Source organism: Engystomops pustulosus, chromosome 1 (assembly GCF_040894005.1).
Source record: "Engystomops pustulosus chromosome 1, aEngPut4.maternal, whole genome shotgun sequence".
NCBI classification, from domain to species: domain Eukaryota; kingdom Metazoa; phylum Chordata; class Amphibia; order Anura; family Leptodactylidae; genus Engystomops; species Engystomops pustulosus.
Window position 1 is genome coordinate 183586001 of NC_092411.1, and position 16270 is coordinate 183602270.

General features: G+C 38.1%; 1 protein-coding gene across 2 annotated transcripts in view; it reads right to left on the reverse strand.

The window, feature by feature from the left end:
• Positions 1 to 12454, reverse strand: part of PRKG2 (protein kinase cGMP-dependent 2) — a 57843-nt gene extending 45389 nt beyond the window's left edge. The window contains exons 1-3 of one of the 2 annotated variants that reach the window (XM_072114524.1): positions 12320 to 12454; positions 7473 to 8020; positions 3675 to 3841 (exon numbers count right to left, since the gene is read on the reverse strand). In XM_072114524.1, coding sequence (XP_071970625.1) covers positions 3675 to 3841; positions 7473 to 8008 — 703 coding nt within the window. In that variant the 5' untranslated portion in view covers positions 8009 to 8020; positions 12320 to 12454. Of the gene's footprint in view, positions 1 to 3674; positions 3842 to 7472; positions 8021 to 8803; positions 8885 to 12319 lie in introns of those variants that run through there. The other variant, XM_072114515.1, reaches the window with a different exon arrangement.
• Between the last annotated feature and the right edge of the window lie 3816 nt (positions 12455 to 16270).

Genomic DNA, 16270 nt, shown 5'->3' on the forward strand with positions numbered 1-16270 from the left:
AGAGGTGTGCCAATAGACAAAATGATGTAAAAAAGTGATAAATCTTTATTTCAACAATAGAAAAACTCCATCAAGGCATGAAGGACAAGGTAAAAACAATTAAAAAACATACATGAGTCAAAATGTTTGGCACAAGCAGGTAAGGTTCAGCAAACAAACACCTCCTCCATACAGTGGAACCTGGCCCCTAGTATGATACAAGTACAATAGAAGGATGAATAAGGCCCAAGTTGTCTAATGACCCTGAACAATAACTATTGGAATATTGTCCTAACATCTAATATGGTCCAACATACGGATGATTTTGATGAAGAACTGGAATATTCTACGAGCAGAACCATGCCTACGAACTTTTATCTCAGAAAGACCTATACTGACAGCAAGGCGTGCAATGAATTTGAAGGACAAACTTTCTAATAGCCATTTCACACGCCCCACACGTCCATTGGGCAGGGGCATCAAATTGAAAGGCTCCTATGCATGTGGTGACTGCTCTGTCTGCCCCTTAATGCCTGCCACTCGTGAATTTGTACATCCCACTACCTCTCAGAAATTTACCTTATGGAACTACGTGAATTGTAAAACCAAGAATGTGATATATGCTTTGATCTGCCCATGCCACAAGATTTACGTAGGACAAACCTCACAAGAACTAAGAAAGTGGATACAGCAACATTTGTCCAGCATTTCTAATGCTAGTGCACTTCTCACAAGGTAAGCTATTATCTACCATGGCTGTGCATTTCCGCAATTTTTATGCCAGTAAAACCAAGGGCTTGCAGGTTGTAGGTCTGGACCTCGTTTCCTCCAATATCAGGGGGGGGTGACATAACACCTGAACTATTACGACGTGAGGCACATTGGATATATAACTTGGGAACACGTGCCCCGGACGGTATTAATGAAGACCTTTTATTTACAGTTTTCTATAGAAACAGGTGAACTTACTCCTATTGGTGAAGGTTAACTAACATACCTGATTGTGCCCCCTAGGAATGTGGTTAACAGCTATCGGAGCATGATGGGTGAGTCTCTATACACTTCTACACATTATGATTTAAGAACGCTATGTAAAAATATTTTTTTTCTCTTTTAATATATATACATATATATCTAGATTATTGATACAATATATATTAGCAAGAATTTTATATTTCACTGTTGTAACACAGGTTTTACCCCTTGTAGTCTTTGGACTCCTATAGTCCCTTCATCTTTAGGTACGGGACTCTTACAGTCCCCTTACTAGGTTCACACTTAAACACTTTTTTCTTTTTTTCTTTTTTGTTTGTCACCATAATAACACTTTCTTCTTTTATATTATGTTACTCACCCATAGTAATACCACAGTGAATTTCTGCTCCTGTTTAATGAAATATATAGCGATATGAAGAATACGGCGTCCTTTCAAGACTCCTATGATACCTGGATACCCTTTGGATCAGCACGATATACCTAGTACCACCAACAACAATAGATCCTTTGTTTTTGCATGGACCTGTCCCCCATGGACCAAATGGACTTGAGAAAGCTATACATTTGTCTTGTACCATCATTTCTGATGAATTATAATGGCCACTTGTGCTTTTTACAATTACCTTACTCCTATTGGGATGGCGGATTGTCATTTGCCACAATTTTGTTTCTTTTGTGCTTATCTTTTGCCTGCTTCCTTGTTGTATCCCCCGTTGTCCCTCGTCCTCAAACAAAACTCCTTTGGTACCTTGTATATGTCACATGTTAAAAGTTCATCTATGCCTTACATTAATATCTATTTTAATTTTAACCCTATACCTTCATGAATGTATTGGAATACTATGACTGAGACCCTTGTGACTTATACGTACCTTGGCTCTATAAATGCAGAGTATATTATCTTACGTACTACTGGATTTGGCTACAATATCTGCCTTTATTTTATTTTTTTCCTTTGTTTAATGTATCGCCGTAGGTGTGCTTCTCACACCCTCTTCTGTATGCTGAATACTTACCTCTCAAAAACCACTTATTGGCACAATAGCACTTTTGTTGCGTCATATTCTATGTAAAGATATGTCGCCGTTTCATTCTCTGCTATACTTGACACCTTTATGAAATTTTGTCTTCTTGTATCGCAAAACTTTATTCACTTTCGTGCTACTTGTATTATATATTCTTTAGATGAATTAAAAACAAAAAAATTCTTTTAATCATATATAAATCTGAGAATTATTTAATGATAATGTCCCCAAGTTTGTTCCGGGGCTTCTTTGTCCTATCACGCCTTGGTGTTTCTTTGTTTTTTGTTGAAATCCGCCACATTTTTTCTCAGCAACATGAATAAATGCTCATGAGAACAATCCATCGATATATAATCTTTTGATTCTTGTTCGTATAGATACCAATTTTACTCTTTTGTATAAAATCTATGGTGTTCCCGAGAGGGATATTGCATACTTGTTCGCGTTTCTATACTGAAATCAATGTTTACTATCGGCTGCACCATCTATTGAACACACTGACCCTTTTTTTTATCTATTTCTTCTCACCCACTAGTTTAAATTACAAACTCCTTTGTTTACCTTTCAATACCGCGACCGACACTATTGTATACATGACGCCTTTTCATCACCTAGCAACCTGGTATCACGATCTCTGTCAGCAGAGTCTGACGTCACGTCCGGTTTTGAGGTCACTTCCGGTTTTGAGGTCACTTCCGGTTTGGACAACATCCTGTTTTCGCGCTGAACACACGGCACCATTGATAGGAGATACATCTGTTGTAAGGTACAACAGGGGGGTACTTAAGGGAGCATGGCTTAATTGAGGACACTTTCACCCCTGAGGAAGTCTCCACTTGGGAGACGGAACGCGTGGGGAGTCCTCCACGTCCTCCATTACTGCTGAGCCACCCTGTTGACTTATTGTACTGATGCCTGCCTGCTGACCACTGACTCATAATGTATACTTACCCATTTATCCTATAGCCGCACTATGATTGTTATGGCAGATTTATCTTCATCTGTTCAGGGTCATTAGACAGCTTGGGCCTTAGTCATACTTCTATTGTACTTGTATCATACTAGGGCCCAGGTTCCACTGTATGGAGGAGGTGTTTGTTTGGTGAACCTTACCTGGTTATGCCAAACATTTTGTCTATTGGCACACCTCTTTTTCTCTTTGAATATTTTATAAAATGAACATATGTGTCACTTCTGCTTTTGTTAACACTTTGTTTTCTATCTGTAAGGTAAATATCTGTTTCTTATTCCATTTATAATTCTAAAGTCTTTAAAGGGTACAAGATACATTTGGAAATGTTCATGAATGTCAGCAACGCTACATGTTTGCTGAGGTTAGAATTTGCATACATAATGCAGGCACACCAGTGAAATGCTAGCTCTTAAGAGTATTGGGATACCAAGTGTGGTCTCTTTAGGTTCCAGAAATAGTGTGAGTATAACAAGTTTTTATGTGAAAAGACAGTATTTCATTGTTGGCTTCCAGCTTCCATTTTAGCAGATATGTTTACTTAAGTACACATTGAGAGCAGCCTGTACATTCTTGACCACATCACCTGCTCTATTTTTCTCCATGACTAGATGTAGTCACTGCTGAACTTTAAATAAAGGGTAGAAGCAATAATAAAGACAGGTTCCACCCAGCAAAGGATCAAGTCTGAGATAAACACCTACCTGCTAATACAAAGATATGGTTGCCAGGTTCTCCTTGCTTGATAATGTATTCAGCTTGAGAATATCTTCTCTCATACATACATTCTACTATGTCCCGGATTTGATGAGGATCTATGTGCTTTAAAAACTGGTTCTTGTTTAAGGCCTCAGTTATTAGTTTTTTCTCACTGAAAAAAAGAAAAAGAGGAAACTATTAGAATGGATGACACATTATTCCCTTTATAGATTATTATGTGCAGAAGTTTTTTGGTTTCCCAATATCTCATCCTGTATATAACAATACACCATTACTAATCCATTTTACTCGATCATAAAAAATGACTGGAACAAAACTATACATAGATCCTTTGTCCCATTTGTCAACATTAGTCTTTATTTCTTACATAACCTCCGGGAGCAGTGTTACATGAGCTCAATCTGTTGATCTGTTCTAATAGCATTGCCATATGCCACTTAGGGCGAAAAGAAGGTTGCCCCAAGCATAATAACAGAGGCAAACTGTCTCATAAGTGTTCCATCAACTACCTGTGTTTTGTCATAGACTCCATGTCAAACAAACATGTGACCTTTTCTCTGCAGGTAGTGGGGACTCAATGGGGGTCATTAATCAATAAAGTTTTTTAATAAAGTCACAAAAACCCAACTGACTTATACATTAACCTCTAGCATAAATCAAACAAGCCAAAAACCTGGAAAACCCAAGAAAAGACACACACAAATGCCCTAACTAAAGATAAATGACCTCCAATGTGTTGCAATGAATAAAGATTTGAACACTTAAAAAAAACGCTTGCAAGGTTCCTTCAATTACCATTCTCCTTCATGCCCTGCAACTACAATCTGTACATCTAGCACTGTCATCTCTTAATCACTGCAATGGAACGTGTCACAATGATGTCAACTCTAGCCTTTTTCAAATTCTCTGCTTTCTGTACGTGAATTGAAAAATAGTCTGTGCAGGCTAAATACCTTTCATAAGTCAGGCTCACCCAGCTGAGAGTTTTCTTCCCTATGTTATTCTAAGGCAATGTTTCTAAACTTATTTGGCACGGGAGAACATCTGAACCATCTTGCTTATACAATATCTGCTGTACTCAAGGAGCTTTGATCTGATACTGGACATTGCCCTGGGGGAAGAGCTTACAGTGTTGTAAATTCATACATTTTCAACAGAAATAAAGGGGAATGGTACAGGAATTGTACAAAAGTTCAAAGAAAACATTTTTCAGATCTTTTATTTTAAGAAGAATCCAAATATGTATTAAAAGGAAAGCTGACTTGTCATCTTTAAACTTTATTTCCTTTAAGATGTTGATCCCTTTAAGGTTGGTATGTGGATGAAGTCATTATCCTGTGTTGTAGGAACTAGCTGCAGCAATATGTTTCTAGAGCAGTATGTATTGTGATACACTTTAATGGCTTTTCTACATTACATTGACATGCCATTTATGTGTCTCTGCTTCAATTAAAAAAAGATAATGAAACAGATAATTTATGGGTTACTTTTATACCATGCATGCTTTCCTGATTTTGTATAATGGCCATTTTGCATAAGTCATATGATATCACACAGGGATTATTATGCCACTGGGACTGAAGAAAAGCAACGATGCTCAAATCTCGAAGTAATTGCCATGACTGAAATAAATGTACAAACCACACCCTAATGGACAACCTTGTGGTTTACATATTCCACAAAACTTAAGACCTTAGAATAGGACTAGACCAATTATAGCTATACGACTGGAGGCAAAAATATTGATTAAGGCAGAAATTATAATCCTTTTAACCAATACAACCCAAAAGGTATATTCATTACTAATTGCCTTGTGCTTGTGCAACCTGCCACTATATTCCCTGAGCAGCACTAGCTGCTAATGAGGCTGGAGGTCACACAGCATTCCATATGGAGAGCACTTAAAATAAAGCCCACGTCATGCACATGCAGACATAGCTGCTATGTGTACAAGGTGTTAACGTATATAGAAAAATATAGAAGACAGTATATATAGGCCATAAACAATATCTCAATATATTGATTGTAACAGAAAATATACAGTATATATGAAATGGAGAAAAATGTGTCCTTAAGGGAAAAAACAGGGCACAATGGGGCAAGCCGCTTATTGTTTTTAAAGTATACACCTAATATATCCTCTCTATATTCTGTTTCCTGGTATCCTGCTCTTATGATCTTTCTCTATATAGACACAAAATATCCAACAGAATGCTTTACTGCAAAACAAAAGCTGATAGAAAGAAATATCCATTTATCTTGCAAAATATCCATTTATTTTGCATAAATATCCATTTATTTTGCAAAAATTAAATCTTACACAGCTCCGTACACTGTAAAACGAAAAAGTTATTAGCATCACAATTTTTTTTATCATATACAAGGTAAAAAAAAAACCTGTAAAAATTTAGTAGCCTTGTGATTGGACTGAACCAAAGAAGAAAGTAGAGGTGTTACGCAACAGTGCGCAACAGTGAAAGTGGTGCAAATGTGGTTTTTCATCGATTTCCCCACATTTAGAATTTTGCTCCGCTACCCAGTACAAGGCATGGAATAATAAATACCATCACTAAGAAGTACAATTTACTACGCAGAAAGAAGCCCTTAAACAGTTGAAAAATTGAAAAGTTGTAGCTTTTTGAAGGTGGGGAACTAAAAAATTAATGAAAAAAGACTTTCTCCTTAAGGGCTTAAAGAGATATTCCCATGAAGACAAGTTTCTTGTATGTACTCAGGATAACAAAATAACACTTTCTCTAATTCACTGTTATTAACAAAAATACAGCATTTCACAGATATAAGTCCAATCTGTTTCTATCAGTCCTGCTGTACATAATTTCAGTTTCCCCCAGACAAAATCCAGTAACTTCTGAATTAGGGTTGGGTGACAGCCATCTTGGATTTTTTTGTGAGATAGTGCAGATGAGATTTCTCTCTATCTATGCTGTGTGGCTGTAACCACACCCCCTGCATGGAGCTCAGAGACACTCAGTGATCACATCCTGCCAGCACATCATGAGCAGAGAGAGAGGCTGCAAACTACAAGCTACAAAGAGATAAGTGATCCAGGGGAAGGGGGAGGCAGGCACATATCTGTGAGATGTAGCAGGGCTCACAGTGTAACACTGTAATGGTCTGTCAACCTCTGTGTAATCATCTCATGCATCTCTGATCTGTCTCATCTCTCCTTCTATGTGCCAGTGTGTTAGTACAATGTCAGAAGCCAGATGAAAGTGCATATACACCTTTACCCTGATCATGTAACCACATTTTCACCCCACAGGACTAGATGGATAATACAGTTATATGTCTTCTTAGTGGAATTTTAACCTGAGCAGCATACAGAGTGATAGGAGCAAAAACAGCAATAACACTGAGTAATATTGTAAATTAAGGGGTTCAAATGATCTTTATTATGTTAACATCACTAGGGGATTGAGATGTGAGATTTTCTTTTGTGGGAAAACCCCTTTATCAGGATTACAATTTTGATGTGATTTACAAAAATGGTGTGCAGGTTTACAGAAAGAAGTGAACAAAAAAGCATAGGCCACCAATATTCGTATTATTCCTGAATGAATAAGAATATAATAATCTTACAGAATGATTGCTAAAAGCTATTGCCTTAATATTGATCTAAGGGGAATACCACTAAAATATTCATAATCAAACACTTTTTTATGGAGCAACAAGTACTATAGCGACAAGTCATAAGCATCTCAGAGGCCACAAGTGAAGGATAGAAATGATCTCCAAACATGAATACATAAGATAAGGCTTACCTTGCATCTTTCACAACACGGGCTTTTTCAAATGAAAACTTTTGTGAGTTACTTTGGTCATACGTTCTTGTGGTGGGTTCAGCGGAGATTCCCTCCTTCGCACCTTTTCGTTTGCTGTTATTAAAAAACCCTGAGAGCGTTTTAAATGGTGATGTCTGTAAAGCTCTTGAAGGTGATATGTGGCGTTTTGTAGTTGGGGAAGAGGTCAGCATTTTAATAGTGGGTGTTAAAGAGTTGCCAGTATGAGAGCTGATAACGTCCTGTAGTTTGTTGAGTTGGACACACTTGCTTTGAAGTTCCTCAGTGATTTCTGCAATAACTTGAGTCTGTTTGGTAAATTTGTCTTGTAATTCATGTACTATATGTTCTTTCTTAATCAGCTCATCATCTTTAATTTTTAGTTGTCTTTCCAGTTCCCACACTTTCCCTTTTACAGGATCAGTATTACAGAGTTTGCTGCAGGAGCTAACAGAAAGGTTCACCAGTTGTCCATCAGACTGCCTCAGTGGCTTGGGTTTCATTGAGCCATTTCCCATTTCCCTTGATACCTTAAAGCAAAACCACAAAATGTATTAATCAACATTAACACTGTGCTTAAAGGATTTGTATCCCAGTTAAATTGAAGGTACGTTGATTTTCTTCTAATTCCCTAAGAAGTAAACATGATACTGGGCACAATTTCTTAATTATTTCAGGATTGGTTGTTTTTATTTCTGATGTTGTTCTCTATGTTCAATCTACCTGTAAAAATCCCCTCAAATAACATTAGAAATAAATAAAACTACATACCAAATCCATTCAGATTTTAGTCGAAGAAGATAATCCCTGCAAGCCAACAGTGAATACAATAGTTTTGGGTCAAAATACTGTATACAACTGACCACAATATAAGGGGTTAATAGAGCAGATTTAAGAAGAATTGCTGAATGAAACAATAAAAGTCAAATAATTTATCAGCAACAATTGTAAGACATTTTTTGGTAGAAAACTGCCATAACTAAAATAAGAAATTCCCCAAAATCGCTTTGCTTATTGCTAGATACTAGTCAAAACATTGTCAGCTACATCTGTGCAATGTACCACTAGACTGGTTTGACTTGGAACTACTGTATTTCCCTGGTTCCTGGTCACTACCGTATAAGCAAACTCAGTATATTGGTGCTGAAATGGAAGTGAGATCAGGTCTGAACAAACCAAGTTCAAAAAAGGATGAGTTCTTTCATTATGTTCTCAGGTCAGAACAATTCAGATGCTACAAACAGGCAGAGGTAAGGGCAAGCACTACAGGTTCAGATAGGGATAAAAAGGCAGGGGTCAGGAAAAGGACACACCATCAAATTGAGTAAAACACTATTGCAAGGACACTGTGAACCTTATTGTACTATGTATCTTGAAGAAGATGCTTCAAATTTGGAATTGGAGACTGAATACTGGGTGCAACTAGAGCATGCACACCTGAAGCAGAGATGTATGTGGGGAGAAGGGAGAAGGGAGTAGTGATGCCAGTACCAACCATCCACGGTCACTACAAAAAAAAATATACCAAATATTAAGGTTCACAGTATAAGACGTCATCTGTTACAAAGTTTTTACTCTACGCATCACTTAAATGTTCCACAGAGTGCTGGTATGGAACTGACATTCTCATTAAAGCCAACTGAAAGCTGACAATAATGCCACTTGTTCTAAAACCTATATTTAAAGTTTAAAGTAACTTATTTTTTCCCAGGTTATAGCAACCCACTCGAAGAAACATTTTGCCAGCAGTGTGTGCTTAATATTCATAACACATTTTAAACAGCTGCTGAACAGATTTGACTTCTATACTGGGAAGTGTTTTGGCAAAATCTGTTAATGATTTGTGGTTTTTGTGTGATGACGTGCTTTTATTTTATTGTAATGAATGATACTTTTATCCCCCTCATATTCTCATTTATGGATCATACTGCTTTAAAGAATGAGAACATAACACACCTGAGGAGAGCTTGGATCAGCAGTTTAATCAATCTTTGTCTACCTCACTGAAGTTACTCAGGCTTATAACATTAGGAATACAAAATGCCACACTTCTTTATTTGCCTCCCACCCAGTACTGTTTTTTACAAAATGGAGGTCATTTATCTTTTGCAACAATTTTGGCACATTGTATATATTTGTGCCTAAAATTGTGACTTTTCCACTTGCCTAGAAAAGTCAGCTGCGCAAGAATTTTTCAGTGTTGTGCCTGATATATCTTTAAAATCCAGATGTGAATGTATGAAGTTGCAATTTTAGAGCAAATTGGGTAGGGAAGATAGTGAGGAAAAATAAATAGCTGTATACTCTATAGATGGAATAGGATAGAATAGAAATGGAAGTCCAAGGTAGCACTGTTTCAGGACCAATTTAGTTGGGTGCAAAGTCTGCAGGTTTCTGGCACAAACCTTTTTTAATAAATCCAAGAAAAGCCACATTTATTTCAAAATGGTAAAGTTTCATTGTGTTTGAGGAAGGTGTGCTACGCCTAGTTTGGCTCCCTAGAAAATGACACTTTAGAGCAGTGGTGGCGAACCTATGGCACTGGTGCCAGACGTGGCACTCAGAGCCCTTCCTTTGGGCACCCAGGCCTTCCTGCCAACAGAGAGTTTGCCAGACAGGAATGAGGGCTTCCTCTTGTGGTCCAAGACAGCCCAGCACGTGCCATGCTCAGCGCCATTTTAAAACAATATCCTTGGCTGCTAGCACTAAAGGAGGAGTGAGAAGGTGTGGATAGACATGGGTTATCATTGGATCCCCTGATTCTTTCTCTTCAGGTGACCTTGGAGGGAAGCTACTTCCAAATTTCTCCATCATCTTTCTATTGTATTGGTGAACTCAGGACACCAATACGATTGAAACCTGTGATACAGCAGGGATCAATAAGTTACTACTTAAATTATCATGCTGGCACTTTGTGACATGTAAATGGGTATTGGCTGTAGTTTGGGCACTTTGTCTCCAAAAGATTCACCATCACTGCTTTACAGTAACTCTTCAGTATATAAACAATCAAGCATTATAAGAAAGAGTCTACAGGGAGAGGGGCATTATTGGTGGGTTAGAAGTAGATTCCACATGGGGACACTCTATAGCGTCTGTAGAAGAAGGTGAAATGCATTAAACAGTGTGAGCCACAGGAATATGGGCATTATATGGGGAGGGGTGTCACAGAAAAGGGTCATTATACTATTTAGGATGCACTAAGGAGACTATTCAATTTGGGGCATCATTTTTAAATGCAGTTAGCACGTAAATACCTAGGCCTCTGCTCTTAGCTCAGAAGTGGATACAATTTTACAGCATAGGCAAAGCTCTGTGAGGAGCAGTTGTAGATATTACAGTTTGGAAGAGGTTTGCTGTCTGGAGCTCACATAAGAGTTTAACTTTTATTCACTTAGCAGCAGTACTAAGACTGGGCTGTATGCAAAATCTCTTGTATTTCCCTGTCATATAATAATTATAAGAACATAGTAGAATAACTTTTTAAATATTCATCATTATTTTTATAAAATGAGAAGACAAGCTTGTTTGATTATTAATAGTAGGTGCACCTGTTCAAAAGTAAAATACTGACTTCCTCTTTTATGAACAATTGCTTATGTAAAGAAACAGCCTCACGCTTTCTTTCTGTGCTATGCTATTTAGAAAATTCAAGTAGCATGCATAGATACAAGTAGAAGACACCAACAAGGAGCCTATTTGTAAGAAAATTACATAATATTGTATTTGTTTTTAAAATCTGGTTAAATCATATTGTTTCATAGTAGCATGCCTGACTTGTTCTTACCTGAGGTTACTTAACTGAAGTATGTACTATCTATCAAAATTTTAAAAAAAAATAGCAGCACAGTCCAGATAAGCAACATGCTTATGCTTAAAGAAAATTTACCATCAAAATGATAAACCAGGGGCACTTACTCATAGATCTGGTAACCATGACCGTGCTAATCTTCTATTTGTTATACACGGCCTCCTTCCTTCTAAAATCTACTTTTACGATTATGCTAATGAACCTGAGAGGCTCTGGGATGTGGTGTTACCAGTGATGCAGATTCACAGACTGCCATAATGTGCAGAACACCACCCACCCAACCCCCTGCTCTCTCCCTTCTCCCTCAAAGAAGACTCATTAGCATAATTTGTGCATTTCCTTCAAGTTCAAAAATTAGAAAAAAAAATCTAACTTTTTTATTATCTATCTTTCAATAATTCTGCCTTCTATTTATTTATCCATACACATGGTAAAATGTACTGTTGATATAACATGTGTATTACTTTCCTTTTTCCAGGGTATAAGATAATCCTGAATTACTTTAAACCTTATAGTTATCATACAGTCCAACTCTAGAAAGTCAAGTTTCATGTATATGTAATAAAAATTGTATAACATAATTTATCCATTCGATTGTTAACATAATGTTACATAATAGATTTATTGCATCTGTCGCTAGATGTAAACAACAGTCTTAATAGAATGTCTTCACATTGTTAATTCTTTATAAAATGTCAAAATGACAGTCAGTTTTGCTTCATCTGTCTAGCAAGGGATATGATTTACAGTTGACAAATAGCAGATCTCCCAATATGTGTCAGTACTTTCAGGACTGACATGTAATCCACCTTCATGTGCTTCCTAAAGTGATGGGAGGAAATTAAAGTCAATGTCACAAAGCTATGTATACATGTTAATTTTTTGTATTTTCTGCCCATCTTCTATAACTTCATGCTCTGTAAGTAAGTCACAGTTTAACATTGTAATCCCTCTCACCTGAGCTCTCAGTGCATCTGACATGCAATAAAAATTCAGAGTCATCCTGCCACACACTCACCTCTACTGTCCAAGATGCTGTTGCTTCCCTGCCAGCCCTGTGTAGACATCAGATAAAGCCTCTCAGTGTCATCACTCTTCCCTCAGGACACAGTCTGACAGAAGGAGAGCAATGATTCCTCACTTTGTAACACATGGTGCACTGTCAGTGACTGTGGTGTCATCTCCCTCCCCCAGCAGAAGACACCCCTGTTTGGGAGGTGGCAGCCTTGGGTGCGGCAGGACACTATTGTCACCCATGGGAGTAGAATGAATGAGATGCTGATGGGATTAAGGAGAAGCAGAGGTACCTTGTCCATCTGCGACCAAGAACAAGAAAAGCTCTGTAACTCTGGCACTTATAACCCATAGTGAATTACTATTAATTGATATTAGTGCCATTGATTGTATGAAAACATATACAGTATTAACATTTCTCTTATACTGTCTATGTATTTGGATAGATAGAATATATTCACAATACACTGAGTGATCCTATTTGTTCTGCTGTATAATACTGTAATCGGATTCACTTTTGCTACATTCACACTGAAAAAAATAACACAGATTTTCCGTTGCAAAAGTTTAAGATCTATCTATCTATCTATCTATCTATCTATCTATCTATCTATCTATCTAAAGAAAAATAGCAGTGCTACATAAATGGAATAATTCTGTCTGCATCAAACTATTCACAGTGGTCCTCCAAATTATATCAAAAATGTGGATGCCAGTCAACAGAGCCAGGAAAGGCCCTACATCCAGTAAAAAAAAAAAAATAGAAAAACTCCAAAATTGTAATGAAAAATCAAGTGGACTTTCTCAGGTAATACATTTCATCTTCTTCTGAAGCCTTTGCCAAGCATTTGTAAGGTGTGCAGGGAATACATTTATAGGAAGTGGGTGGTATATTAAAATACTTATTCATAAATACAATTCATATATTTTACATAATCTGTAATTTATGTGCAATAAAGATGCTATTTACAATACTATGGTAAACTATTAGTATATAGGGATAAGCATTGGTTTTTATAATTATTATAGGCACACTATAAACTTGCAAAGAGATCATGTTCACAGATAACCCCAAGTCACATCTCCTAGTGTGCAGTACGCACGACTGGGGCTGGGTTATCAGGTCTATAAAACGCAGAGAAAACCTGCCCAGCACCAGCTACTACTTCCAGAACATGAGCTGCAGTGGATGACACACTAAAAAAAGCTATGGAAACACCTGAGGCTCCCTTCAGCTCTCTCAGCCTCTACAACTGCCTCCCGAGTGACATTGATAGTAACCTGTCTCCCCACAATGGGAACATGAGGCACTGCCACCAACACAAGCGCCACCGTCATCACCAAGCCTGTGCATACCATCCCAAGGAAGTGTTCAGCTTTCTATGCCCCAAACAATGGAGAAAAAGCTGAGGTTTGGCCTATCCAACCAACGGCCCATAATATGTAATTCTCAGCGTCCTGAACTTTTCAAGCAGGTTTAGTAGCCGAGGCAAAAATCACTGACGCACATTTATTTCCAAAATCCAGGATTTCTGGGCATCACTCCTTGCCCCCTCCTCCTAATCTGTTCCTCCTTTGCTGCCTTCATATCCAGTCGTCATATTGCCTGCACTACCAGTTTTCAATACACCACCAATATGGTCAGTGCTCATAATACCATCAATGCTACCAGCCTCATCCTTTCCTGTTAAGGTGGCACAGGAGGGAGCAAAGGAAGAAGAGGTGTCAGACCAGTCCAAACATGGCTCCAAGGGTGGGTTACTGGTATAACAGTGGCCAGGTACTCCACTGTCCAGCCAGGTGACAGTTTTGAAGGAGGAAGAGGAGGAAGGGTTTTCCTCACAGCAAGGTGAAACCCAGCACAGCTCACCTATGTAACTGGAGTGTCGGCTGAGGGAATGTGAAGGTGGAGGTGGCAACACCCAATGAGGGCAGCTTGTCCTTGGCAGTGAGAGGAAGAGCTATTTTTTTTCCCATTTTGACTTTTGTGGTAGTTAAAGGAAGGGCAAGGATTTTATCATTGCATCTTTTAATCCAGTAAGAGGAAGGGCCAGGTTATTCCCATTGCAATTTTTAAGGCAGTGATAGAAAGGGCATTTTTTTTAACATTGAATATTTTACTGTCGTGAAAGGAAGGGCCAAGTTGTGTCTTTTAATGCAGTGAGTTCAAAGGCCAGTGTTTTCCCATTGGGGGATGTTTACTATGGCGTTTCAGCCTGTTTCTTGGCACTCTTACTGCCTGTTCTATTTTCTGACCTATTTATTAGCAGGCAGTGCCGGAATAAGTGAGATTTTCTGCCACCGGGCGGTGTGGACACTCCTACACAATTAAGATGTGTCGTATGCATTCTTCCGCGTCAGCTGCTTACTGAAACCCACCCAGGGCAGCATGCTTAGCTTGATCTCCAACTAGTGCATACATTTTAGGGTGCTGCAGACAGAATTTGGTCCCAGGGACAAAATATATTCTTGGAGCCAGAAATGTGTCTGTTGAGCACGTCTTTACCGACAGCTAGTCAGAAAGCAAGGCAGCAGAGATTATAACACTTTAGATAAATCATTGTGTCTAATTGCGTCTTTTAAGTAATAGGAAGGGCCCGGTTTTTCCTATTGTGCTTTTAAGGCAGTGAGAGGAAGGGCCTAGTTTTTTACCAATGCATTATTATTGCTGTGAGAGTAAGGGCCAGGTTTTTCCCATTGTGTCTTTTAAGGTAGTGAGAGGAGGGCCAGGTTTTTCCCATTGTGTCTTTTAAGGTAGTGAGAGGAGGGCCAGGTTTTTCCCATTGTGTCTTTTAAGGTAGTGAGAGGAGGGCCAGGTTTTTTCCCATTTCGTCTCTTAAGGCACTGAGAGGAAGGGCTTGGTTTTTCCCATTTTGGATTCTGTGGCAATGAGAGGCAGGGCCAGGTTTTTCCCATTACATCTTTTATGACAGTGAGAGAAAAGGTTAAAGTACCCTAGAGCAGTGGTGGCGAACCTATGGCACGGGTGCCAGAGGTGGCACTCGGAGCCCTCTCTTTGGGCACCTAGGCCATCGCCCAGCACAAAATTGTGGACAGAGCTTGATTATCATTATAGCCTTTTCTCCGGACCCATGATTCATCCTGTTAAGAGGACTTTAGAGGGAAACTACAATAACAATCCAAATTTTTCCTTCTTTCTCTTGTATTGGTGTCATCAGGGCGCCAATACGTTTGAAACCTGTGAGTTACTTTAAATTGGCATTTGGCACTTTGTGAAAAATATCTGGCTTTTGCTTGTAGTTTTAGCACTCGCTGAATAAAAGGTTTGCCATCACTGCCCTAGAGGGTCTGAAATAATAGTAAAAAAAAATTTTAAAAATAAAATATTTTAAAAAATAGTAAAATTTTTTTTAAAAAGTATAAGTTTAAAATAAAATATTTTAAAAAATAGTAAATTTTTTTTTAAAAAGTATAAGTTTAAATCACCCTTTCCCTAAAACAGATACAAATATAAACAGAACAAATCATAAACAAGTTAGGTATTGCCACGTCCCAAAATGCCCGTTCTATCAAAATATAAAAAAGATTATTCACCATAAAAGAAAATAGCCCCCAAATGTCTGAATCACCACTTTTTCGCCATTTTTCCATCTGAATAGTTGAATAAAAAGTCATATAGGTCCCCAATTGATATAAGTTAAAGGGAACCTGTCACCAGGAGACCCATTTTTAGCACTCCCCCAGTCCCCACAGAGCATAGTACATACACTGCCAAAGTGTTTTTGTATAAAAATAGGTTTTACAGAAAAAAAGATATGTTATATTGTACCTTTCATTAGCATCTGCTGTGTGACTAGGCACTCGTCCACTGGGATTGGCTGGAAAGGAGCAGTTGCCCCCTACCACCCTTGGGAAACAGCTTCTCCATGTGTCCTTTAATACACTAGCACTTACCGCAAAATAATTACACCTTGCATAGGACTATACTCCAAAG